Consider the following 27,833-nt stretch of genomic DNA (forward strand, 5'->3'; position numbering starts at 1 on the left):
TTCCAAATGGTTTGGAAAGATTTTATTGCAATTTCTGAGTGAGTTTTCAGTGACATTGCCACTCTCAACTATTTTGGCAACCAGAAACAGATTAATTTATTATACATTTCAAGGCTGTTTGTAAAATGTTGCTGTGTGGTGAGTTACTGTGCTTGCATTGGCCATATGACAGTATGATTCATTCATTTAAGGGGAGGCATTGGCCTAATAGTAATTGGGCTAGTAATCCAGAGGACCAAGCTGATGTTCTGGGGACAAAGCTTCAAATCCCACCATGGTGGATGGTGAACTTTGAATTCAATAAAGATCTGGACTTAAAGTGAAAACGCCAATAATTTTCATAAAAAACCCATCTGGTTCCCTTCAGGGAAGGGAAATCTGCCTACCTTACCTGGTCTTGCCTTCATGTGACTCCAGATCCATAGCAGAGTGGTTGACTCTTAACTTCGCTCGGATAATTAGAGGTGGGTAATAAATACTGGCGTAGCCAGCAATGACACAACATGCCATGAATTAATTTATATTCTTAAGTTTTTAGATAAGATTTTAGACAAAGGTTTTTAAGGTTTGTAAAAAGGGCTTGGAGCAGATATGATTTGAAGCTTTAAAATGTTGAAAGGATTAGATTTAGTGCAGTTAGATTATTTAGGATGAATAGGGATTGTAGAATCAGAAGAATCTGTATAATAAGGCTTGATGGATGCCCATGGTCTTTATTTGTCCCTTTGATATATTTACTTATCTGTGAGCTCACGTGATAGAATAAACATACTATGCTCCTGATTGCCCTAGTTACTCTGTGTTCAGGTTACTCAGGTTACTATGGTCAATGCTTTGTTCTGTTGGTTTTAACTGAAACCATCTTATTACCTTTCCTGCTATTTTACTCTAAAGAACATTCAGTAATTGAATGTTCTACAATATTCAAATTATTCAGCATGCAAACAGAAACACACATACTTGTTATCATGTTATATCAAGTGCATGTTAAAGGGGAACCAGCAGAAAACGATGGAGGCAAGATTTGAACCTCTATAATGATCAGGTAAGGGGAATAGTTTGCATTCAAAAAGGGAAACCCAATCCACCCACCCCCAGAGCACTACTTTTATCGAAGGCATAGTGAAGTGCAGGCAATAAACCTACTGCCCAGAAACATCCGTGTTTAAGCATTTTAATCTGGTGTCACTGAGTTGGGAAGAAGTGTCCAAGAAATTTAAACGAGGGCCTGCGCCATCACATCTCCGTTGCTCCACTACTGTCACCCCACGAATAATGTGGCACAAATTTCTACATCTTACTCCAAGTTCTGAAGTAAGAGGTAAAGATGACTAACTGGATCGCTTGTATTTTGTGATACCATTCATATATGTGCAAAATGAATGTGAATTCCTCAGTTCTAATGGTTATTTTTCAAAATAGTTGCAAAACCTCAAGATTATAACATATATTTTAGATGGATTATTATTTTTTGATACTTTTCTTTGATTTTTCTTGTGGTTTATTTAGCACTTTGAGAAATTTTATTATCATAGTGGTGCTAAATAAATATAAGTTTTCAGTTCCTTGAAACATCTTATTTTTTGAACTGGACATCACACACACTGTTTTCTAATTTATATACTATATATAGATTCATCGATTCATACAGCACAGAAAAGGCCCTTCAGCCCATCAAGTCTGCATCGGCTTAATTACCATTAAAAGTGTGCTAATCCCAATTTCTTACACATGTCCCATATCCTTGAATGTTATGATATTTGAAGTAATCATCCAAATTTTTTTTAAAAGGTTGAGGAAGTGTCAATGTTAACTTTGATTTCTCTTTACAGATGCTGCCAGACCTACTGAACTTTTCTAACAACTTCTGTTTTTGATTCTGATTTGCAGCATTGGCAGTTCTTTCAGTTTTTATTTAGCCTTCTATCACTACCCTTTATGTCCTATTACTAAGCCAGACGGTGATCCATCTTGCCAAGTTTCCTGTAATTCCTTGTGCTTTATCCCTCACACTCAGTCTTCCATATGGGACCTTGTCAAAAACTTTGCTAAAATCCGCATAAACTACATTAACCGAATTTTTTCATCCACACATTGAGCACATTTTCAAAAAAATTGTAACAAATCTGTTAGGCAGGACAAAGCCATGCTGACTATCCTTAATTAACCCCTGCCTTTCCCAGTGGGTATTATTTTGCTTCTTCAGAATTTTCTCCAATAGCTTCCCTACCACTGATGTGAGACTCACCGGTCTGTAATTTCCTGGTTCACTTCTACCATCCCTCTTAAAAAGTGAAACCACATTAGCTGTCCTCCAGTCCTCTGGTACTTCCCCTGTGACCTGAGAGGAATTAAAAATTAGTGTCAGAGGCCCTGCAATTTCCTGCCTCACTTTCCACAGCAGCCTGGAATGCAATTCATCTGGGCCAGGATGTTTGTCTGTTTTTAAGCTCGACAGAGCCTCCAATATCTCCCCATTTCCTATGTCAAACTGTGCAAGTTCCTCACAGTCCCTTTTCCTGAATTCAGTACCTACATTCTCCTTTTCCAGTGTGAAGACCGAAGAGAAATATTCATTCAACACCCTTCCTATATCCTGCAGCTTCATACACAGGTTGCCCCCTTCGTCCCTAATGGACCATACTCTTTCCCTGGTTAACCTCATCCTTTTAATGTATTTATAAAATTCATTATAACTAATGTACATATATAGCTGTCTTGTTCCCAAGTCTCCTCTCGATTCAGATGGTTGAAGTGTCAGAGAGTAAAATTATCAACACATTTTTAAAATTGACTTTTCCAGATGGTTTTATAGGTTATAAAATTGTTTCCTCCCTCTCCCCACAAACAGCTTTGGCACATCCTGATTGCAGGTTTTCAAATACGAATGTTAGTTCTGCTTTTTTCAAACTGTTTCAAGTGCTCAGTTTTCATACATTGACCACAGTGGTTTCATTTATGCAATATTTTGATGATTTGCTGATTTATGTTTTCCCCTGTGCATAAAGTAATTCCACTTTAGCCATGTACACTTATCTTGTTGATTTTAAACCTGCATTTGACATAAATCCATTCCTTAAATATTGTGCAGGAATGGCACAATGTAGTTCACATATCAATTTTCCCTCCTTTCCTTCAAAGGAGCATTTCATTTCAAATTCCCTCCTGCAGCTCGCCCAAATGAGATGAAATGCTTAGCAGATATAGAATTTTGTGAAGAAAGGAAAATGTGTCCATGACGTCCCGTCACATTGGTTTGCTATGTTGGGACAACAATTTAGCTGATTAGCATTTATTTTGAATTAATGTTTTCACAACGTTTTTTTCTGTTGCATTCCCGAAATAGATATGACAGTGAAAACAGACACACTAGTTTTGGACTGTTCTAAATGTGCTACAACAGAAAGCCCCACACCATTTGTCTCAAATGAGTGTCCAGAAGGTAAATGCTAATGTGTAGCAATCTATTGTTGAGCTGTTTAGCTACTTTATGTTGTGTTACTTGTTTTCTGCATGCAAATTTGCCAATCACACAAAGGACTGTGAGCAGTTAAGTAGATTACTTTATTTGAAGATTAGAACTAATGCCTAAAAATCAAGAGAGAGCTGAACAAACAGACTTTTTCTAGGATTTAACACATAAATGCCAGCTAGTTACATGGTGCTTTACATCTCTTTCTTCAGTAATACGTCTGGGATATTATTTGTATATTTTCATAAAGAATTACTGTATCACCCTATGCACTCATGTAAAAGTTGAATTTTTTCAAACAATCTATCAAAAGTCATGGGATTGACTTTTATACGGGTAATGTTTTTCACATGCATGGTTGATTTGGGCCACATTGAATGGGCAAGATGACCTTGAATAGGTAGGGAGCTGAGGCATTGCCAAATAAATTTAAGTAGCTTTTAACCTATTATAAAAGGTAGTCGAAGTTTATCAAATAAACCTTTCAAATCTGATCCTTTGCTTAATATTTTTAATTATATATAGCTGAAAGAAACCCAAGGCAGCTATTGCATTTGTACTGCATTTTATAAAGACATCCTTCCTTTGCTATTGTTTTTGAGTGATATATCAGTAATTTGCAGTGAATTCCAAACAATATTCTTTCCATTTTAACAAAGAAAATAAATCCAATATAATCTCAGCTACTATCACTGTAATTATTTCTGTAACTATTCTAATTGCTGGATTAATTTTTTGCTATTCCTATTCATATTAAGAAGTATTTCATTAGTTTTACTCTTGCTTTCTCAATTGTAGCCCAAGCATTTAAAGCAATTGCTTCTCACTTCCCAACTTCGTGTAACCTTTGATTCTGAACTTTTCATGCTTTCATCCCTGAAAGGCTATGATCGACTTTTACATGAGGTATATGTTTCATTAAGGCTAAAAATCATGGGATGAACTTTTACATGGAGATTGAATTTTATCACAAGTATATACAATATGCCACAGTTCAAATTTTTAGCTGAAATTTGTAAGTGAATTTTATAAACCATTGTCTGCAGTGAGCATCTTAGTCATTGTACAGTTACTATACAGCTGTGGTTTATCACTCATGTAAAATATTGATTTATATTTTTCCATTATTCCTTCCCACCCAGCATTAACTGCTTCATCAGTATGTAGATTGGTTCAAGTGGACTTTAAAGATTCCAGAGCATCTTTGAAGAACAGTGATTTTCTCAGTGTCTATGTTAACATCACATTCCCAACAAACAGCACCAAAAAAACTTCCAGATTAATTGGTTATTTGTTTCAATGCTATCTAAGTGATGCTATTAAATGGACTTGACATGCTTATTTGATTTGGCCACATTGAATGAACAAGATGACCTCCAGTAGCTGGAAAGCTGAAGTATTGCCAGATTAATTTATATATGCCTTCATGCTTTGTAAAAAATGCTTTGTAAAAGGGAACCAAAGTCTGCAAAATTAGGATTTTGGGGCGGCACAGTGGCTCAGTGGTTAGCACTGCTGCCTCACAACACCAGGGACCCGGGTTTGATTCCACCCTTGGGCGACTGTCTGTGTGGAGTTTGCACATTCTCCCCGTGTCTGCGTGGGTTTCCTCCGGGTGCTCCGGTTTCCTCCCACAGTCCAAGATGTGCACGCTTGTTGGATTGGCCATGCTAAATTGTCCATAGCGCTCAGGGATGTGTCGATTAGGTGGGTTATAGGGGGATGGGTCTGGGTGGGATGCTCTGAGGGTCGGTGTGGACTTGTTGGGCCAAAGGGCCTGTTTCCACACTGTAGGGATTCTATGAGTTCTATGAATAAACATGAGACCTCAACCACATAGAAGGACAAGGGTAGCAGATGTATGAGAATGCCATTACCTGCAAGTTCACCTCCGAGCCACACATTATCTAATTTGGAAATGTGTCTATGTTCTTTCACTGATTGTGTGTCAGCATTCTGGATCTCCCTCCTTAACAGCATTGTGGGTATACCTTTGCCAAGGACTGCAAAAAATCAAAAAGGTAGTTCACCATGACCTACTGAAGGGCATTTAGGAATGGGTGATAAATGCTTGTCTAGCCAGGTTTGTCAACATGCCAGGAATGATTCAAATACATTAGAGTGTAAAACTTCAAATGATGTTCAATTAGCCGCTTGGAATGAGATCCTGGAAAATGTGAACCATTTTCCATATCTTGGGAAATTCTGTTCAAGAGCATCAGACATATAAGACGAAATTCATAATTGCCACTGGGACAGCTCAACCTTTAACCAACTGAGGATAAAAGTACTAGAGGGCCAGAACCTCAAACCTGAGACGAAAGCCATAGTTTACCAGGCAACAGTGACTCCACTTGAATAACCTGCAGTAAGTATCTCAAAGCACTGGAAAAGTACCACCAGCGATGCCTTTGCAAGATCCACAGCGGTGGGAATAGGAGTTCTTTGTGTCTATGTCAGAAACCTACCTCCATTAGGAAACTGACTGAAATTCAGACATTTTTGGACATTAGTCCTTAATTGATGTGGAGGTGGATTTTCTGTTCAATTCGAGGCAGTGTAATCAGAAATAAAAATGGATGAGATGAAATGTGGGACTCATTTAGACACCCCATTGGCAGCCTTCTGTGAGACCACTGGTTGTCCTGAGGAAGATATCTATGGTTTTGTATCAATGTTTTCCACTACACACAAAGAAATGAAATAGCTCATAGGAACTGGAGACCTTGCACTCAAGGCTGACAATAAGTTTATCGCCACTGACCTGGATCTGTTGCTGGAGGCCGTGAATGAGAGGAGGGAAGTTCTCTTCCCAGAGGGTTGCAAGATGAGGCTACTTTGTTATTGCAGCAGAAGCACCTCCGTGTGGAGTCCAATAATCTTGCTTAGTGCGCTTTGTCGTACAATGCCAATTGAATGATGACCTCTTGAACTGACAGAATTTTCATGCTGATTCTTCTCCTCTCCAGTAATGGGCTACTGCAACTTTTTCTTCAAAGGAGTAAACCTTTTCAACTCTGATCAGTCTTTAACCTTATCTGTGAAAACATTCGTGTCTCCCTGACTTTCACCCAGTTGGTCTGAGGCAGGTGGCTTCCAAACACCAGATTTGGAGGTCAGCCTGAATGATATCAACACTATTTTTTTTGGGTATCTTACCTCTGTTTTGTGGGGCACGTAAATACACATCCTAGAATGGTAAAATGTGGATTTTCAAGCTTCGATAAAGCTGCAGAGGGGAATGACCAGAATTGGTTCTACAGCTAGGTTTAGGCCTATTTACTTTAGAGAAATACAGGCCCTAAACAGATAATATCTTTTTTTTTAATTTAAGTAAGAGCTTGGACTTAATGTGGTTAGGTTATTAGAAATAAATAGAGATGGTAGGATTGGAAAACATGGGTGTGCATTATTATTTGTGGGGATGAGAATTGAAAGACCCATGGACTTAGTTTGCTCTTTTATATTAAACCCAGTTTATTAGGATGAACACATCAAATTCCTGGATTGCTTTGATTTTCCTGTATTTGTCCATGTTTCTCATGTTAGTCACATCAGCAAATATTGACTTTGCCTTCCTTTTGTTATTTTCATTTAAGGTATGTTTATTTCTCACTTTCTATTTTACTCAGCAGAAGAACCAGAAACTGAACCTGCAATATCTTGTGACGAGTTAAGGGAGAAACTAGAAGCACAGATAGCTGCCATTGCGGCAGTGCATGGTAAAATTGAACCGGAAAAGACTAGTGAAACACTGGTTTCCAAAGGAACAGGTAAATCTGATACGCAAAGTGTTTTAACTTGCAGCTTATTAACCACCAAAATAATGTTAAATTGGTTAGTTTTATTATCATGTTTTGAAATGCTTTTTAGAACTAGCAAAAACCCAAACCATTTTAGAGTGAATGTAGTTGGCAGATACAATGTCGATTCTATATTAGATCACTGGGAGCAGAATTATCAAACTGATTTTTTTTGTTCGTTTGTCCTGTTGGTCATTGGTCTAAACCAATTTCCTCTCATTCCACACAACAACTTCACTTGACCAGATTAGAGTTTTTTAAAAATAACAGATTTGTTTAAACTGTTCTGTGCTTTTTTTTGCTGGATTGCTAATTGCTACAGTAATTAGAAATCATCTAAAAGCTAGTCCCAGGATGGAACATTTAATCTGAGTCTCTTGATTCAAAGGATATCATTGTTTAAAAACATGAATGGTTGGAATTTGTGTAAATGATTTAACTTTAGACTATTACCGTATACAGTCAACACTTGGTTCACCTGCACTTCATAGTTGACCATTGGTAGAAAGTGATCAGTGAGGTGTTTGTCAAAATGTCTGCATTTTTAAAACTAGTTCTGTTCTATTGGAATAACATAGCAGCCAGGCTTTATGTGTGGTGCAAGTGGGAGGAGAGGCTGAGTAACGCATCTGAATTGGCCAGTTTCGCATCTAATAGTGATTTCCTTGTGTCCACCAATAAAACCAGAGGTTAAAATGTTGGTCAGACAGAATCCAGGCCTGTGCTTTTATGGTTAGAGTTTTATTCCAACTTGAACATCATCAACTTCAACAGCCATGCTTATTTGTTCCCATATTATAAAATGATTAGGTTGAGCACATAATCATAACTACCCCGATCCTGCCGCCAACACGTCAGTGCTTTAGATTTTGACTCAGCCATCTCTAGGAAGTTTTGTGTAAATCATTCTTTGGTTAGAATAATGCTTTATTTTTAATCATTGACTTACAAACAGCTAAATCCACTGTTACCAATGTTAAAACCAAGTTTAAAATGTTGTATAGACAGAATCTAGTCATTGTGGTCAGTTTTATTCCAACACCTATTTCTTTTAATCAGCTTGAAATGGAAATGTTACAATGTGTTTCTGGTATGGTCCAGAGGTAGGGATAGTACAACTGTGTCATAAGACCCCTTCCCCATATAAGAGTGTAAAACTAGAAGCAGAAGTAGGTCATTCGGCCCTTCAAGTCTTCTCCACCATTCAATGAGATCATAGCTGATCTGATAAACCTCACATCCACTTTCTTGCCTTTTCCCCATGACCTTTGATTCCCTTACAGAATAAATACCTGTATATTTCAGGCTTGAATATATTTAATGACATGGCCTCTGCAGCCCTCCGTGGTAAAAAATTCCATCAAGTCTACACTGTCTGTCTTAAATAGTGAGGCCTTCTCTGAGATTTTTCCCTCTGGTCCACCCCAAAAGGGGGAACAATTTTTCCACATCTACCTTATCAAGCTCCCTAAACCTCTGGGTTGCCTATAATCTGGAATGATTATGGGCTGAAATGCACCTAATCAAGTTCTCACCTAATTAATTTATAACTATCGCCAGTCCATTTGACCTCTGCATCCCTACCAGACCCTACCATATAATGACATAGACTTCAGGATAAACTAATAAGCAATTATTAAATCTCAAAATTTTTTTGGTGGTTGTTCCTAATCATGAGCATTTAATTGTTTATAAGATTAAGAAGGCAAAAAATGGTCTGCCGGACTCATCTGCAAGTTTATTCAATGAGTATTTGAGTGTTACAGTGATTCTAAGTTTTCTCCCCACGTTTCTCCTGATTTAGTTATCTCAGTCAAACCAATGGTGAGAGCACTACAATTGAACTCATTGTACTGGCTTAAGAATCATGAAGTTCCTGCTATAATTCCTTGTTCTGTTGGGATTTACAGTAATCACAGTGAGAAAATGTGGTAAGGTTAGCAGAAGGTATGGCATGATCTCTCCTGAAGAAGCAAAACAAAGCTTTCATTCAAGAATCAGGCACCGAAACTGGTTACTAGTGTGCATCCCAGCGAGGAGTTGACTGTAGCTAATACGCATCCTTCATAAAACAGGAGAGATTACAATAGAAGCAAATATGATGAAATTTTGATGGTTTGTGCGTTTCGGTATTTGAACAGAAACGTGTAAATTAATCATTGCAAACATGCCAGCTCTACCAATCTCTAGATACACAAACTGATAGGATATTAATGAAGGAAGCCGGTGTCACTGTGTTATACCAGCTTGAAATTTCTTCACACCTTTAAGTTTTACATTTATTTTCCTGTTTTCCTTTTGCTGGTAAGATGCTACTGAGTGCTTGGTTTATCGAACTCCACCAACTGCTGCTGACAGAGACTTAAAAAAGAGATCAGTACTACAGGCATATCCTCCGCTACCAAAGACCCCACCACCAGACATTGCAAGTAGTACAGCCACAGGTACTGACTCCCAGAGTGTTGTTCCCAGTGCTGAAATATCAGAAATATATCGTTGTATGTGTTTCGGTTTATGGTTTACCTGATTAACTGACTTGACAGCAAGAGTGTTAACTGTATTTCACAATGTTAACCAGTGTTTGACTATTGGATGGCATTTCATGGTTTGAAGAACTTACCAAACTTTAAATTTGCAGAAAACTGCTAAATATTCATAAACATTGTATTGTACAGAAGCAGAATGATTTTGAATTCTACAAATTTGCCTTTCCAGTTAATTTTAAGTCTGGAATCAAATGTCTTCCTCAAATATACAGTTTTTGGGGAGGGAACGTTGCTTTACAGGTTTTTTTAAAAACTAACAGGCTATAATATAAATAGTGACTGTAAATAAATGACTCGAATGTTAATTCAGTAGAATATTACTAGGTTTATTTTCATGTTCAAACTAATTTATTGTGTTTTTTAATTTAGTCAAAGTTGCCCTACTTCCTACTGGTGATGTTATGACCGTGGCACTTCCCATCTGCCTTACAACAGGGAAGCTAAAAGCGCGATTTGGAAAAGAGTTGAAAGTACCAGCAAATAAACTGGAAATAACATGTGACAGTAAGCCTGAAATAAGTAAAGAAACTTTTTGACAATATGAGATAAATGACATGCATGTTTACTGAAATGCAATCTAAGGCATTGTTGGCCGTGAAATCTTCCAGCCTGGCAGTTGGTCATTTTGTCAATCAGCTTGGTCCCATTGTTTTTATTAACATAAGGCACCTTGTGTTGGAAATTGCTTCCCCTCCAAATGTTCTAAGTATTACGCTATTTCAAACAATTTCCTTTTTGAAAGTACTTATGGATTCTGCTGGAACAAAATTGTAGAAGAGAGTTCTACATTCTAATCACACACAATGTAATGATTTGCTTATCTGCCCACTCAATTCTTTTTGTGCTTACTTTAGATCTCTACTCTCTCACGTACATCTCACAGGTCAATCTTCCATTTTCTTAATGCCTCTAACAGGTCAATAACTATACCTTTTGAAGACGACTGGTTAAAACCCTAACCCTTTAAGTGTGGGTACATAACTGTAACCCCTCCACCTCTGGTAAGATGCTAATAAATGCGGGAGTTATTCTGTCCCTTTCCATCCACCCCTACCACCCTTGTAACTTTTTATAAGGTGTTTCTGTCCAGAAGTACAGATCGAGTCAAGCCAAATTGAATGAACTTGACGTGAAATGCCAAGTGAAATGGATGTTACAGTCATTTTGGTGGATTTGGACTATTGTTAGTACAAGGCTTTGTTTCAGAATGTTACCTACTTATACTGGATCTTCATCGTTTACTAGATGTACTGGGGCTTTCTAGCATAGATATGCAGCTGTTACATTCACTACTTTACAGCCTGAAGAAGCAGATGAAAATTGATTAACAAGGTAACATCTTGGGTGAGTCTCGCCTGTAGTGCCACCAACATGTCATGTGGCTGCAAACGGTGATTGTGACTGTTGACACAATCGTTTTAAAGTGGGGCCCATAAGATTTTTTAAAATCAGTTTCCTTACTGTAGCTAGTCTTAAAAGAGATCTGTAGCTTTCAATTATCCTGGCTAGTACTAACCCATTGAATTCTAACAGGGTCAGGCACATTAGTAGCTGGCATAACGTAAATCTATTGTCATGATCGCAAAGGAGGATCATAGGATAGTGGAATTAATGGACAGAAATTCTTCCCTTCGTGGTCACGGTGAGAGAAGTGGTGAGAAGGGGAATTAATTGGGCAAATCTGTTTGATGAGATGCCCAACCCTCCTTGCCACCTCACTGAAGTAGAAGTCCTTTTGGAACTTGCTCAATTTCCCAGTAATTAAGACATTTAAGTAGTCAATTAATGGACAATTAAGTGTCATAACTCCTGATCACCTTTTTGATTACCTGTCTTCCCATTGGGTGGGAAAGTTTCCCACGGGTGGCCTGATTGCTGGTTTTGAGTGGATTGGGGACAAAACAGTGGCCTCTGAAAGGCAGACCTCTGCCCTTGCCTTTGATGCCCCTTTCCCTGCAGCCTGACCCTGCAATAAGATAAAGAAGACAAAAAACCTGCAGTTGCTGGAATCCCAGGTCGACAAACAGGAGGCTGGAAGAACACAGCAAGCCAGGCAGCATCTGGAGGAAAAGAGAAGTCAACGTTTTGGGTATTACCCTTCTTCAGATAAAGCCATTTATCTTCTCACTGCTGGATTACCCAAGGCTTATGCCTGGACTGAAGGTACTCAAATCCCAGAAGCTCTCTGCCTCTGTTTGTCCAGCAGCTTCAGGCAATCCAGGATGCCAGTGACGAGGGCTGTGATGGCCCGAGAAACCCACCTACACTCTTAATGAACTGATTACCACATGATAGGTCAAGTTAATTTGTATTGGGAGCTGGCATGTGAGTAACCGTCTAGCATACCCCATTCTGACTAAAAATGGGAAAATTTTGCCTAAAGTCTTTTGTAGCCATAATTTTGAATTTACTTAGTGCTGATTGATTTGGAGCTCCTTACCTCTAATAAATTAATGAAACTGCAGATCCAAATCCTCACTGCAGTTTATGTATAAATTTATATCGGATTGTTTCAGTTCAGATGCAGGTGATTTCTATTATAAAGTTCAGCAAGCCCTGTTGATTTGTTTAGTGTACTTATGATGAGTCTTGCCTATATCAATATTCTGTAACTTGTAAATTTTGCTTTACAATGCTCATGTAAAGTGCAAAGGGGTGTTTTATTACATTACAGATGCTGTATAGATACATGTTATTGTTAAAACAATATATTTTTGAAAATATTGTGAAGAATGGGTTGCATTTTTTATTACATCATGAAGTCTACTATTTTAATGTTGAATGAATGGATCAGAAAATTTCTAATGAACATTGAGTGTTGATGAATTAATATTTTTATCTTATGTTTTAGGCAAAATAGCCAAGGATTCTGAAACACTGGTTGATTTAGGAGTCAGACCACATGGCTCTATCCAGCTGGAACTGACATCTGTTGATCCTGAAAACCACCCAATCAAACTAATTAGGCCACAGCAGGAATCTACCACATCTGATGTGATAACTGTCACCATTCAAAAAGGTATTGCATATGCACCATCCCATGAATATCAGATACGATGATAAATCCATTCAGATTTGTCCAAGAATGCACAGATCTACAGCAATTACTGTTAAATGATGCATTAGAATTATGGAGAAAATTAAAGCGCAATATGGATCTTTTATCTTTAACTTTTGACCCTTTTTATCAATTCTTGACCTTTTTCATTTTTAAATATGAGATGTGTGTAACTTGTGATTAGTTCTTGCGTTTACTTGATGCCTGATGCACATAGAGAGGCATTCTGCTGCTAGGCCTCATTTTAAGTACAAAGGTTAGTGACATTTTCATGCAAAGAGTTGAAAATTATGATGATCTGTTGGCTCCATTTCCATTCAAGACAAATGAAGCTGTTGACTCATGTTATTCGCTCATAAATGTCTGTTCTAGATGAAATTAAAAACAGATTTTGGGGATAAGAGTCCTAGGGCATTAGTTGTCCGCACATTGTTTCACAATGATATATTGAGGTCTTTGAGTAAATCAGTAAATTTATTTATGCTGTTTTAGTGTACTAGCATGCTGAATGGAGGAATAGGAGAAGATAGACTTATACCTGCAATTTATCAATCACTAAACTTTTAGTCTCAACTATTAGTTAACTGGAGAAAGACTGCAGAAAGCTACAACACAGAGTGATTTGTGAGTCGTTGTGCATAAATTACAAAAGCACTGCTGTCTCACAATGCCAGGGACTTGGGTTTGCTTCCAGCCTTGGGTGATGTCTATGGGGAGTTTGCATGTTCTTCCCGTGTGTGCATGGGTTTCCACCGGATGCTCTGGTTTCCACCCACAGTCCAAAGATGTGTAGCTTGGGTGGATTAGCCATGGTAAATGTGGGGTTACAGGGATAGGGTGGGTGGATTGAAAGACTTGGGGGTTGCATTTCATTACTTCAGCTTATGAACAAATGTTTCCTCGTTTATAGTCAAGTATTTATTACAATTAAAACAAGAATATATGATGTCATTTAAGCATTCATAAAGTCTCGTATACAAACATTATCAAACCAAATGATTAGAGTCATAGAATCGTAGAGTCCTACAGCACGGAGGCAGACCCCTCAGCTCAAACTGGTCCATGCCGACCAAAATGTCCATCCACACTAACCCCATTTCCATGCACTTAGCCTATATCCTTCTAAACCTTTCCTATCCATGTATTTGTCCAAAAGCCTTTTAAATGTTATTAATGTACCCGCCTTAACCACTTCCCCTAGCAGCTCATTCCATATGCGTACCACCCTCTGAGTAAAAAATGTCATCTCTCAGGTTCCCATATACTCTTTCCCCTCTTATCTTAAACTGATGCCCTCTAGTCCCTGATTCCCCAACCCTGGGAAAAAGACTTACTGCATTCACCCTAACCATTGCCTCTCATGATCTCATGCACTTCTATCAGATCCCTCCTCAGTCTCTCTTACGCTTTAAAGAAAAAAGCCCTAGCTTGTCCAACCTCACCTATAACTCAGTCCCTTCAGTCCTGGCAATATCCTTGTAAATTTCTTCTGCATTCTTTCTGGTTTAACAATATCTTTCCTATAGCAAGGTGATCAAAACTGAACACAATACTCCAAGTGCAGCCTTGCCAACATCCTGTACAACTGCAACATAACTTCCCAACTTCTATACTCAGTGCCCTGACTCACGAAGTCCAGTGTGCCAAAAGCCTTCTTCACTGCCTTGTCTACCTATGACTCCACTTTCAGAGAACCAGCACCTGAACTCCAAGGTCCCTCTGTTCCACTACACTCCTGAAGGCCCTACCATTCACTATGAAACCCCTACCTTGATTTGACTTTCCAAAATGCAACACCTCACACTTAAACTCCATTTACCATTTCTCGGCCCACTTCCCCAGCTGATCAAGATGCTGCTGCAATTTCTGATAACCTTCCTCAATGTCCACGATACCACCTATTTTAGTATCATCTGCAAACTTACTAATCATGCCATGTACATTTTCATCCAAATATTGATATAGATAACAAACAGCAATGGGCCCAGCACTGACCTCTTTGGCACACCTATAGTCCAACAAGCCCCTAGTCCAACAAACATCCTTACACTAATACTATTTGCTTCCTACCATCAAGCAAATTGTGTATCCAGTTTCCCAGCTCTCCCTGGATTCAATGCAGTCAGCAACCTACCATGTGGAGCTTTATCAAAGGCCTTACTGAAATCCATGTAGACTACATCTACCGCCCTGACCTCATCAACCTTCCTGGTCACTTCATCAAAGAACTCTAACAAATTTGTGAGGCATGATCTCCCATGCATGAGGCCATTGCTGACTATTCCTAATCAAACCCTGTCTTTGCAAATATATCTTATCCCTCAGAATCTTCTCAAGTAACTTACATACCACAGATGTTAGGCTTACTGTTCCATAATTCCCACGCTTTTCTTTGCAGCCCTTCTTGAATAAGGGCATAACATTCACTACCCTCCAGTCTTCCAGGACCTCACCCATGGCTAATGATGATGCAAATTTATCAGCCAGGACCCCCACAATTTCTTCACTAGCATCTTGTAGGATATATCTGGTCAGTGCCAGGAGATTTATCCATCTTCATACATTCCAATGCGCCCAACACCACCTCTATTGTGATCTGGACTGTCCCCAACGTATCGCCACTAACCTCTCCAAGTTCCCAAGTCTTCATGTCTTTCTCCGCGGTAAACACAGAGGAGAAATGTTCACTGACGACCTTACCTGTATCTTGCGGTTCTACACGTACATGTCCACTTTGGTCTTTGCGGGGTCCTATTCTCTCTCTAGTTATTCTTTTTCCTTTAAGATACTTGAAGAATCTCTCTGGAGTCACCCTAACCTTCTCAGCCAAAGCTACCTTGTGATCCCTTTTCGCTCTCCTGATTTCCTTCTTCAGTAAACTCCTCTATGCCCTATATACCTTCAGGGATTCCCTTGATCAGAGCTGCCTGTACCTGAACCATGCCTCCTCCTTTTTTTCTGGTCAAAGCCTCAATATCTCTTGTCATCCAGGGTTCCCTATTCCTGCCAACCTTGCCCTTCTACCTCACAGGAACATACAGACCTTGAACTCTAGTTATCACACTTTTAAAGGCCTCCCACTTGCCAGAGTTTCCTTTGCCTGCAAACAAACTACTCCAATCAACCCCTGCAAGCTTCCATCTAATTCCATCAAAATTCACCTTGCCCCAGTTTAGAACTTGAACTTGTGGACCAGTTTTGTCCTTCTCCATAACTGTTTTAAAAATAATAGTATTATGGTCACTGGTCCCAAAGTACTCCCCCACTGTCACCTGTCCTGCCCTATTTCCTAAGAGTAGGTTGAGTTTTGCCCCTTCCCGAGTAGGACCCTCTATCTATTGCTCGAGGAAGCTTTCCTGAACAAATTTAACAAATTCCACCCCATCTAAGCCCTTAACATGGTGGAGGTCACAGTCTATGTTCAGAAAATTAAATCCCCCACTTATGACAACCCTATTGCTCCTGCAAGTCTCCACAATCTCCCTGCATATTCATTCCTGTAATTCCCATTGACTATTTGGGGGCCTGTAGTACAACCCCAATAACGTCACCATCCTCTTCTTATTTCTTAGCTCCATCCACAAAGTCTTACTGGATGATCCCTCAGTTACTCCATCTCTGACTACAGCTGTGATATTCCCCTTAATCAAAAATACAACTCCCTTTCTCCTCTTTCCTCCACCTCTGCCCCACCAAAAGCATCTGTACCCTGGCACATTAAGCTGCCAGTCCTGTCCCTCCCTCAGCCATGTTTCTGTACTGGTTATAATATCCCAGTCCCATGTACCTTTCCACACCCTGAGTTCACCGGCCTTATCTGTCAGCCTTCTTGCATTGAAGTAGACGCAATTTAATCCAACAGGCATTCCTCACTCCATGTTGTGTTCCAGCCTGACCTGTCTCTTCAGTTTGCTATTTCTGATTACTGTATCTCCTTCCAGCCTCACACTTGCCTACCTGCTGTTGAGGATCCCACTGTCCTGCCAACCCTCCCCTGCAGCACTAGCAAATCTGCCCGCCAGGATATTGGTCCCCCCCCAGTTCAGGTGCAACCTGTCCCTCTTGAACAAGTCATCTCTGCCCCAGAAATGAATTTGAAAAAGAATCTGAATCCCTGCTCCCTGCACTTATTCTTTAGCCATGCTTTCATCTGCCGTATCCGCCTGTTCTTACCCTCGCTCGCACATGGCACTGGAAGTAATCCAGAGATTACCATTGTTGAAGGTGGTAATTGGAGGAGAAAATACTGGATTAAAACAATTGCTTATGACAAACATTTTGAAAGTTTTCTGTTTCAACAAGTAACACTGATTTCTTACAGATAATGATACTTATTTCTGTGTGGTGGTGGAAATCGAAAGACGTCCTTATCACAAGCCTTTTTTAGGTGGTTTCAAGCACAAACTTACAGGAAAAGAATTTCATCATGCAGGAACACAGACTCCAAACAAAAAAGCAAACTGTTATTGTGTGGAGAGATTCTGCAGGGAAACACAGGTAAAAATTGACACACTTTGGTTGCATAATTTGTTAGATTTTTTTTTAAATGCTTTTCAAATTTTAATCTGCTATTTTGTTTTGTAAGTATGTTATTGCTTTCTTGAAAATTCCACCTTATGAAAAGTATTGTCCTGACACGTAGCTGTCTAGAAATAAGCGTTCATCTTTAAAGCTAATTTCAACACTTTTGTAGTAACCAGTGGCAGAAATGTCAAATTAAGTCATAAAGGCACTTCTTTTACTTTTCCATTCCTCGGATGAAATTCTGTATCCCTGTGCAAGCCCAGCTAATAGATGTTGAGAACATTTGTCCTTGCAAGGACAGGTACAATGTTAGGAGGATCTTTTAATTTGTTTTTAACACTGAGATGAACTTCCTACCACAAATGCATGTAATTCCTAAGACCACCTATTTCCACCTCAATAGCGCTACTAACTGTATCCTTGCCTGTGTTTATCAATACACTCTTGGCCAGCCCATACAAGGAAAACTTAATGTAATTCAAACTCTGCTGCCTGTGTCCTAATCCACATCAATTCCTGCTCACCCATCTCTCCCATATACATCTATGAGTAAAGGATATATGATCCATGTTAGTTCTCAAGTTTAAACAATGCATTGTTTTCATATCATGATATGGTCTCGCCACTTCCTATCTTTGAAATTTGCTTTTAATCCATAACCCTCTAAGATTCTGCACTCACTGAATTCAGGCCTCTTCAACATCTCCAATTTTAAATGCTTCTCAACTACTGACCATGCCTTCAGTTGCTTAGATCCTACATGCTGGAATTTCCTCCATAAACATCTCTACATCCCTTTCCTCCTTTAAGACTCCTTTTAAAATCTACTTCTTTAAAAGAAAGACCAATCTGGTATAATATAGCTTGGTTCTGTGGCATAATTTGTTTTGTAATGCTGTTGGGAAGTGCCTTGGGACGTTTTATAACATTGAAGATGCCATTTTAATTGTTATATTTGTTCTTCCTCAGTATGGTTTTGACTATCAATATGGTAACTGCTTGCAGGTTTTGAAAAAAAATGGCTCTTATACATCTGGAGTTAATTAGCCTAATTATTAATGGGGTAAATTTAACACAAAGTTAATGAGAAAATCAGAAAGGAGTCCATGATGTTGTTTGTTCTCCACAAATTTCCCGTATTATAATAAACACTTATTTTCTTTTGTCTTTGGCAAATTTCCTCCATTTAGACAGTTTCTGACAAGAATCAGTATCAGCAAACAGCAAATGACACATCCACACAGATGACCAAAATTGGCTGTTATGTGTCCAATATCACAGACAAATTGGTTACTCCGGGAAAATACTTCACTGCTGCACAATACCATGCTCGGAGGTTGAAAGCGGTGAGTTATTAATGTATCAAGATAGATTATAAACATTTTTAAAACTTCTGAAATCAGCAACCTAACTACATAATTATACAATTCTTCTTCAATGGTAATGGGTCAAATAACAATTTGTTGATTTAGTTATGGGGCATGCTGATATAAAGTTATGAGTTGATTGTTCTCATTTTCAGTAAGTGTTTTACCTAAGATTCATGGCACCTGATCCACCATGGATCAGAGTGGCTTTTCTCATGAAATTTTTCGCTCTTCACTGCATGAATGCAACTGGGCTCTCTCAGCATCTGTTTTATGGAATTCCATGGCAGGAGAACTGGAAGGGTTTGCCACTTCAGAAATCTTGTAACATTCACACACCAAGAGTCTCTGGCTCCGCTACCAGGCCGCTGCCATGCCTAGAGTCCCACTTCAGCTGCAGATGTTGCCTTGCCGGCGCTGCCATCTTGAAGAGTGCGCTGCCACCAGTGCCAGTGCCCCCAGTCACTGGAGGAGCTTTGCTGCCACTGCTGCCAGCCCCAAAAGCCGGAAGGACTTCGTTGCGGCCGCTGCCTCCAATCACTGGGAGAAGTCACGTCCGCCACTCTGCACATGGCCCATTCTTGTAGCTGCTGACCAAATAGCCACAGAAAAGAAGAAAAGAAAGAAAAAGGGTGGAAGCAAAAAAAAGGAAAGCAGATGAGCTTATTCTTATGGAGTACAGATGTTCGTTGATAGTTTTGTGCAGTGCCGGGTGTCTCTTTTGACTTCAGACCAGATTGCGAGTTGGGTCCAGGCTGGTTTCGGCTGCTGGCGTGGCCTCCTGTGGCAGATGACAGGAAAAAAGTTGGCACACTGCTCTTCACCACCCATCCAGCAGCACCTCCAGTTTCCTGTACATGATGCACAGCGTGAAGGATAGTCCCTAGTTTATAGTGTCCAAAGTGAAGTGCCGTCGGGCTTAAGTATGGTGCTAGCAATCTGAAGAGATGCTGCCTAAAGTTTGGCAACTCCCACATTGGTGGGTCCAGTGCAGGCAGCAGTGGAGGTCTCTCTTTCAATTACTGGAGGTTAGGTGCTAATTGGATTGGGCTTGAAGGCCTGTTATTCTGAACTTTTTGTTTCTTTATTTTTTAAATTTATTCTGATGATCTGCAGTGCTGGACTTCTTGTTTTTTTGTTTTTCTATTTCTTTTTCCTAAGAATTTGTTCTTCAGAATCTGTACCTAGGTACCATTGCACCTAAGATGCCACGGTAATGTGGTGACTTTTAAAATTTTCACTGTACTCATTTGAGTACATGTAACAATAAAGCTAAATAAAAACCAAAAAAACTGCGGATGTTGTAAATCAGAAACAAAAACAGAAATTTTGAGGTAGGCTCATCAGACTCAAAACATTAACTCTTCACAGATGCCACCAGACCTGCTGAGCTTTTCCAGCGATTTCTGTTTTTGTAACAATAAAGCTAATTCAATTCATATTCTCCCTGCAACCCTCACTTACAGGGCCACCCCCCAACTCGGACTCTGCCATTGCGCATTATTCTCACCAACAATCGTTGTTTACAACTCTCACTATTGCATGCACTATATCCAATCAACGGCTCTATCCCCTTCAAACTCCCATACTAATAACCCCTCATGCCAACTTGAGTTTCCTACTCAACCTGTCCTACTCATACATTATCATGAACTGCTTAAACATCCACATTCATTATACTTAATCAACTCCGTTGATTCCAGAGTTGACGGGGTTGGCTTATGAGGAGAGACTGAGTAGATTGGGATTATATTCATTGGAATTCAGAAGATTGAGGGGGGATCTTATAGAAACATATAAAATTATGAAGGGAATAGACAAGATAGAAGTAGAGAGGATGTTTCCACTCGCAGGTGAAGCTAGGACAAGAGGGCATAGCCTCAAGATTAGAGGGAGCAGATTTAGGACTGAACTGAGAAGGAATTTCTTCACCCAGAGGGTTGTTAATCTATGGAATTCCTTGCCCAGTGAAGTAGTTGACGCTACTTCAGTAAATGCTTTTAAAAAAAAGGTAGATTTTTTTTGAACAATAAAGGAATTAAGGGATACGGTGAGAACGCGGGTAAGTGGATCTGAGTCCACGAAAAGATCAGCCATGATCTTATTGAATGGCGGAGCAGGCTCGAAGGGCCAGACGGCCTACTCCTGGTCCTAGTTCTTGTGTTCTTGTGTTCTTGTGTTCTTAATCCCTCCCTTTGTCTCACTGCAAGCTCAACTTGGCCAGTAATTGGGCCAGGATGTGCATTGGTGGGTGGGGGCAAGTGTTGTGGGCATTCTCATTGTGTACAAGAAGATTCTCAAATTTGACAAAGAAGAGCATGTGATGACTGAGAGATATTAGTGGCTACTCAACCCAGCCAACTTCATTCTGCTTCATTGCTCTCCATTAATGTCATTGCTAACTCTTTCTTAATCTGCACAAGCTTTAACTTGAAGCGAATAATTCCATATCTTGTCTTATGCATGCACAAGCTGCACTCAATAAATCTTTGCCAGGATAAGGCCAGCACCAGAAACTCTCAGCTCCATCTCTAAGGAGGAAACTTCAAAGGATGCACCCTTCACCAGCTCAGGTCTTGTATCTCAGTGGATTCTCTTACTACATTAGACTCAAGAGCACAGTCTGGTGAGCACATCACTGACATATCTGCACCTGACTGAAGAAGGAACGTTCTGGCCTCTGGCACTCAAAGGACTCCTGGAGACCACTTGCCATCTCTGCACCAAGCAGAAGATGATTCCATAGCATTGGCCATTTGTCAGAATGCACAGGCAGGCACAGAAATGGTATACAGATTTCTCAGAGATGTTCAGTAAGTTAAATTAAAAGATCAAGGAGTCCATTAATGTTATCAGTACTGTGACGGCTTCATTATGCATGTACCTGACTGCTTCCATGGAGAAGTTAGCAGCATCCATAGAGACCCAGCTTCAGCAAGCTCTGTGTCTGCCAAATATACATTGCTGTCATTATAGGTTCTCAATGTCAATGGCAGGGTGAAATGGGGACCAAGAGATCTCAACCTCACCCTGGTTAGGGGCAGAGGTCCTCTTTTCATGGAGCAAGATGTTTCCAACAGCACCAAAGGTATGATAGTAGAGGTAGAATTTCAAGAAACTTCTCAGGAATTCCAGAGATATCCAGCCCCTCCATGTCCCCATTGCCAATGTGTGCAAAGCCTCCAGAAATTCAAACCAAAGGGGGTGAACTTGCGTCCGGGCAGGATATTCTCAGTAATGCATCCAGGTATAACCATCTAGTCTCCAGTCAACATTGTCAAGTACAGAGCATGATTTCTCGACCTCCAGCTTTGTAAGTTGGGTCTGCGCTTAGACATGGTGGGGAGCAGAATAAGAAAAATAAACTTTCTGAAGACATAGATGGCAAAGGTGAAATATGGCATGGGTGTAAATAACCTTTCTCTTTAGTGATCCTATTTTCTCTTTCACGGTTAAAAAGTCTGCTCTAGTATATTTTCATTAATGTACCTGGTTAAGTTGAACCTTTTTGAGAGACGAGCAGTGTCTTCAGACGTCCAAAGATGAAAGGAGTTGTAACAGCCAAGCACTGCTCATCTATCACAAGCAACCAACATTTTTACTGCAGTTACCCTCAGATGTCAGAGATTCTTCAACCGTGATGTTGAGGACTACAGCCAAGGCGTGCACTTTAATGTGGACAATACTTAAGATTCTGCCCAGTGTTTATCCTATCAGGCTCTGAGTGATATAGGCTATGGCAATATGTGTGGTAGAATTGGGCAAGGTGTTCTTGCCCCCTCTAATGAGACAAAAACAAAATATTTGTTCATTTCATTTTCTGTTACTTTTTGTCCACTATTAATTCCCCATTGTCATTCTCTGCCGGACCCCAACTCTCAATTTGCTTACTTGTCTCCTTTTTAACTATATAGAGAAGCTGTTGCCTAACTCTTTTTGGTTAGATTTGTCTTATGCTTTCATTTCTTCCTCCTGGTCAACCTTATGGCCATTTTCTGCATACTTTATATTCTGACCAATGATCTGACTTGCCACTCATTTTTGTGTAATTAAATCCTATTTTCTTAAGCTCGATGCTTTTCCTAACTACTTTAGATAACCATGGATGCTCGGTCCTTAATTTTGAATTTTTCTTTATAATAGAAACATACTTATTCTGAGTATTCTGAAATATCCCGTTAAATGTCTGCTACTACTTCCCTATTTATCGAGCAGATGGCTTTGTATGCCAGATATGTTCAGCTTGCTCAACTTTCATGCCCCCACATAGTTTCCCTTATTTAGGTTTAAAATGGTAGTCTTAGATCCAATCTTCTCCCTTTCAAACCAGATGTAAAAGTCAATCACATTGTGTTCACTATTATGGAGGGGTGCCTTAACCCTAGCATTGTTAACTCTGACTCCGCCACCCACCTTCCACCCCAAAAGAAAAGGCCCCCTTTCATGTCTCAGACCATGTTCTTATGTACTTAAGTTCAGTGTGTGCATATGGTAGCTGCAAAACATTGTCAGCTTTTACCCATGGAGTATACTTGTAAAATTGAAAGCTCAGCTCCAGTTTTTAAGTGCTTTTATCTGATTACATTTGCTTAGCTGACGTTATAACAATTCAGTGTGATTGTCATGATTGTTTGAAGTCATATTTCTTGGTCTGTATTCATGCACAATGAATGACCTGACTATGAAGTGCAAATTGAAGCCAGATAGGTGACATTACTGAATGATTGCAGGCATGATTACTGCAACTTCCTTTAGCAGGGCCTCTAATTTGAAAACAAGGAACAAAAACAAAGTTGCTGAAAAAGCTTAGCAGGTCTGGCAGCATCTGTGAAGGAAAAGACAAAGTTAAAATTTCGGGTCCGATGGCCCTTCCTCAGAACTGAGTTCAGGTCACCAGACCCGAAACATTAACTCTGTTTTATCCTTCACAGATGCTGCCAGACCTGCTGAGCTTTTCCAGCAACTTTGTTTGTGTTCCTGATTTACAGCATCCACAGTTCTTTTAATTTTTATTTCTCTAATTCTCTAATCTGGAAAAGAAAGTGACTGATGGCATCAAGGGATATAGAAATAGTGTTAGCTCGTGGCATTGCGTAGATGATCAGCCATGATCTAGAATGCTGGGCAATCTCAATGGACTAAATGGCTTACTCATGTTCCTGATCCATAGGTTGCAAGGGCACGAGTCCCCAGTAGAACCAAGCGCCTGACTGAACGTAACCATCACCTAGCCTGGAATCAGATGAGCACTTTGACCGATTGCAGTGTTACTCCCTGACCAACCACAGTCCACCTTGATAACTTTAAGGACTGCTCCCCTTTGACTTTCACACGTGGTCATTTGCTTGAAGCAAACACTGTCTGTTTGCCATGTAAACTCCTGGTCTGTGCTACAGGCATGACTTTGACATAGCACAGAAACGCACAGCAACATCACCCTTGAATGTTCAGTGCTTCTTACTGTGACAAGATGTCTACCTGTCTCTCTCTGTGCTCAAAGCTACTGCAAGCCACAGAGGCTGCAGCCTGTAGCTTGGCACTGAAGAGCTAAGAAAGCAGTTTCACTTACACAAATGCTGGCAGTGCTGAATTCAGTAGGTGTGCACAAGGGAAGCAATGTGAAGTAGACAAGCTGGCATCATGAAATAAGTGCAAAGTAAGTGAGCACTAGCAATGCAAGCTAAGAGTCATAAGTATCTTGTGCAGGTGCAGGAGTTGCATGTGTAACCATCACACAAAGCAACTTGGCAGAAGCATGCATATTGTTGGCGATTCTCAGTTCTGAAGTAAAGTGTCGAAAAGCTAAAATGGTGTGAGTTGTTCTAAGAGCATGTATGATGATATGGCAAGGCTGATAGTTTGCAAATGCCAACTTGCTTGGATGAGGAGGATGGTGTCGATGGAGCATGTAGGGTGGTACAGAGCATGTGGTGAAGGTACAGCTGAGTGATTGCTGGGACAAGGAATCGGTGAACTGCTGCCACCAACTATCTGCCCTGATTTACCTGTTCGGAATTAGTACCGGCTAATTTCTTGGAGAAGGAGAAGATTATTAAATGGCAGTAAAGAAATAAACTTCATCACCTTGACAAAAACTTTATTTTGAAAAATGTCAGTGTTAATGCATTGATGTACTATCAAAAATTCACGTGTGATTTTTAGCTGTACGGTTTTATTCCTCTTTTTAGGTAATTGTGCTGCAGACCTACTTTAGACGCTGGGCTGCTAAGAATTATGTACAACAACTGAGGATGCAAAGGAATCGGAGGATACAATGGGAACAGGAGCAAGAACTGAAAATTAAAATGGGAAAGCAAGAATACTTGAAGAGACAGTATGAAAGAAGAATGAACCCTAAGACAAAGGAAGATTTTGATCTACTCTTTCATGCCTTGGAAGGTATATTCATGCTTTAGGACAGACCTTTTATGTTCTTGCTTCCTGTAATATGTACATAATTTTTTTGTTAAATGTTATTTTATTCTTAAACTTGTAAATTTTGTCTCAGTTCAGAGATGATATTCACTTTCAGTTCTGATTTTTTTTTTTTTGCCTTGCTATGACTCACTGGGTAACATGCTGGAAATCAAGCCCAGCTTCCCCTGACGTCACATGAAAGTTAAAGATTTTATACAAGTGCCTAAAATTCCTCAATTTACCTGACTTTTAGACCGGGGTTCACAGAAAGTATGGACCTGGTTTCTGCTCAAATGAATAGATTCTAGCTACAGGTAAATAATTATGAACCAATGACATGTAATTCTGCTGCTTAAGGGGTTACTCTAATCCCCCTTATAAAACTCTACACACTCACTCAAACACATTCAAACACGGGAATATATGGATGTGAAAGGTGGACGGAGAGACGGGAAAGGCAATTCAATGGTTCCTGTTCACAGGATTTGCTGAAATGATCCTTTTTTGGCTTGTCAGGACTTGTTGCCCCTTGACCTTCCTTCTTCAGGTAGTTGCACTTGCTTGCAGGTGAGAAAAAGTGGTTCACATACAAAAGTCTCTGACTTATTGATTAAATGCCACAACTTAACAGTAATTAATGAGGGAACTGGCTATGTTCAGACTTGAAGTTTTTTTTAGTGTAGAGAATGGACCAGCTCCTTCCTTTCCAGAGGCCCAATGGTTTCTACCTAAACATTCATATCCACAAACTGTTCAGCTGCCTAGGAGCTAATCAAATGGTTGTTGGCAGGTAGAACAGAGGGGCCTAGAGGTTCAGGTGCATAATTCTTTGAAGCTTGCATCACATATAGACAAAAGTTAAGTAAGCATTTAGCATGATTGCCTTCGTTGCTCAGTCCTTTGAATATAGGAGTTGGGATGTCATGTTGAGGTTGTACAGCATGCTGGTGAGACCTGTTCTGGAGTACTCTATCCAGTTCTGGTCACCCTGTTATTGGAAGGATATTGTTAAGCTAGATAGGGTTCAGAAGAGATTTAGCAGGATGTTGTCAGGTATAGAATGTTTGAGTTATAAAGAGAGGCTGGATAGGCTGGGATTTTATTTTTCTCTAGAGCGTAAGAGATTGAGAGGTGACCATATAAAGGTTTATAAAATCATGATGAGTATTGATAGGGTTAACGGTAGCTATCTTTTCTCTAGGATGGGGGATTTGAAGACAAGGGGGCATATTTTTAAGGTGAGGGGAGAGAAATTTTAAAAAGACATGAGGGGCAAATTTTTAACACCGGGTGGTTTGCAAGGAAGTGGTGGATGTGAGCCAGTTACAACATTTAAAAGACACTTAGATAAGTACATGGATAGGAATGGTTTGGAGGGCCTTGGGCCAGGAGCAGGCAGGTGGGACTAGTTTAGTTTGGTTTATGTTTGGCATGAACTGGTTGGACTGAAGGGTCTGTTTCTGTATGACACTGTGAATCTATGACTCTCGATGGCCTATGTTACTGATAACAAGTCATTATTTCCCAGACTAATCAGTTACTTATTACTGGCCAAATCTCCATTCTCAGATGCTCTTTGGCTCCTGCTTGTTTGCAACTAGATACTCACCACTGCTTGAACCAACAGCTGTGTAAATAGCACTTACAATGACTGTTCGGTAACTTGCTTTAAAAAAGTGCAGTAATCCTTTCCACAATCCTTTGATTTTTAGAGCAGTTCTTTTATAATTTTAATTTATATAATGTAGTCAAAATTACAGAAGAATAAAATGATATGGTCTTGATGATTTGTTGCTGGTCCTCATGGTTGTAGTGAGACTGAAAAATGAGATTACCTTTATGTTCTCCATCTATATGTATTTAGTGTGGAAGCAGGAGGAGCTGAGTAACATAAACCGTACTCTTACTGGACCTGAGAGAAAAGCAGCTCTTTACACGCTCCTTGAACAAGAAGCACAGCTCATTGCATCAATTTCTCGACACAAAATTGATGCTGCTAAAGAAACTGGACCAAAACTAATTCAGAATCTTTTGAATAAGGTCAGTGTTACTAATTATATTAAAACAGTTTCATGCACGCTAGGTTTTATTTGAAATGTTGATCAAATAAGAATATGGCAGATCCTGCATTAGGGAAATTAGATATTCACTGAACAGTATCTCTGGTGTATCGTGGAACAATATAAAACTAAACAGCAAAAATCTCAAAGCTTTTCTTCTAGAACATATTCCAGAGGCCTCTTGCCACACACGAATGTAATTCAAATATATTAAGAGAAACTAGACGTTTCTCATTAGCTCCTCATAATTCCATGAAGTCTTTCTGCAACACTAGCCAAGAGCAGGGTCTCATTTATTAGGTAATTGGGGGTTGGGATTTTGACCTATATGGGAGGTAGGTACAGAGCTACAGAGACGTGAAAATCCATGCTGCTAGCCAGCTTGACTGTTTCCAGTTACCATCCAATCCTCAGGCCATCTCCCTGGATATTGGATAAGGGTCACAAGTGATTGAGGGTGATTAGATGACCTATTAAAAGGAATTAAAGGTCAGTTGAGGCCTATTGTCAATGGCTGACTGGTTTTCATGCCATCAAGGAATGAGCCAACTGCCCGGAGGTGACCTCCCAGTGGCAGATCAGAGGC

At 39.8% G+C, this 27,833-nt stretch overlaps 1 protein-coding gene across 2 annotated transcripts in view; it reads left to right on the forward strand.

Annotated features, from left to right (window-relative positions):
* Positions 1 to 27,833, forward strand: part of iqub (IQ motif and ubiquitin domain containing) — a 49,726-nt gene that overhangs the window by 13,205 nt on the left and 8,688 nt on the right. The window contains exons 6-14 of one of the 2 annotated variants that reach the window (XM_048607393.1): positions 3,347 to 3,442; positions 7,105 to 7,245; positions 9,585 to 9,719; positions 10,191 to 10,325; positions 12,673 to 12,840; positions 17,201 to 17,376; positions 18,594 to 18,749; positions 24,959 to 25,169; positions 27,052 to 27,227. In XM_048607393.1, the coding sequence (XP_048463350.1) occupies positions 3,347 to 3,442; positions 7,105 to 7,245; positions 9,585 to 9,719; positions 10,191 to 10,325; positions 12,673 to 12,840; positions 17,201 to 17,376; positions 18,594 to 18,749; positions 24,959 to 25,169; positions 27,052 to 27,227 (1,394 nt within the window). The remainder of the gene's footprint in view (positions 1 to 3,346; positions 3,443 to 7,104; positions 7,246 to 9,584; positions 9,720 to 10,190; positions 10,326 to 12,672; positions 12,841 to 17,200; positions 17,377 to 18,593; positions 18,750 to 24,958; positions 25,170 to 27,051; positions 27,228 to 27,833) is intronic. The other variant, XM_048607394.1, reaches the window with a different exon arrangement.

This window comes from Rhincodon typus, chromosome 18 (assembly GCF_021869965.1).
Source record: "Rhincodon typus isolate 14 chromosome 18, sRhiTyp1.1, whole genome shotgun sequence".
Lineage (NCBI taxonomy): Eukaryota > Metazoa > Chordata > Chondrichthyes > Orectolobiformes > Rhincodontidae > Rhincodon > Rhincodon typus.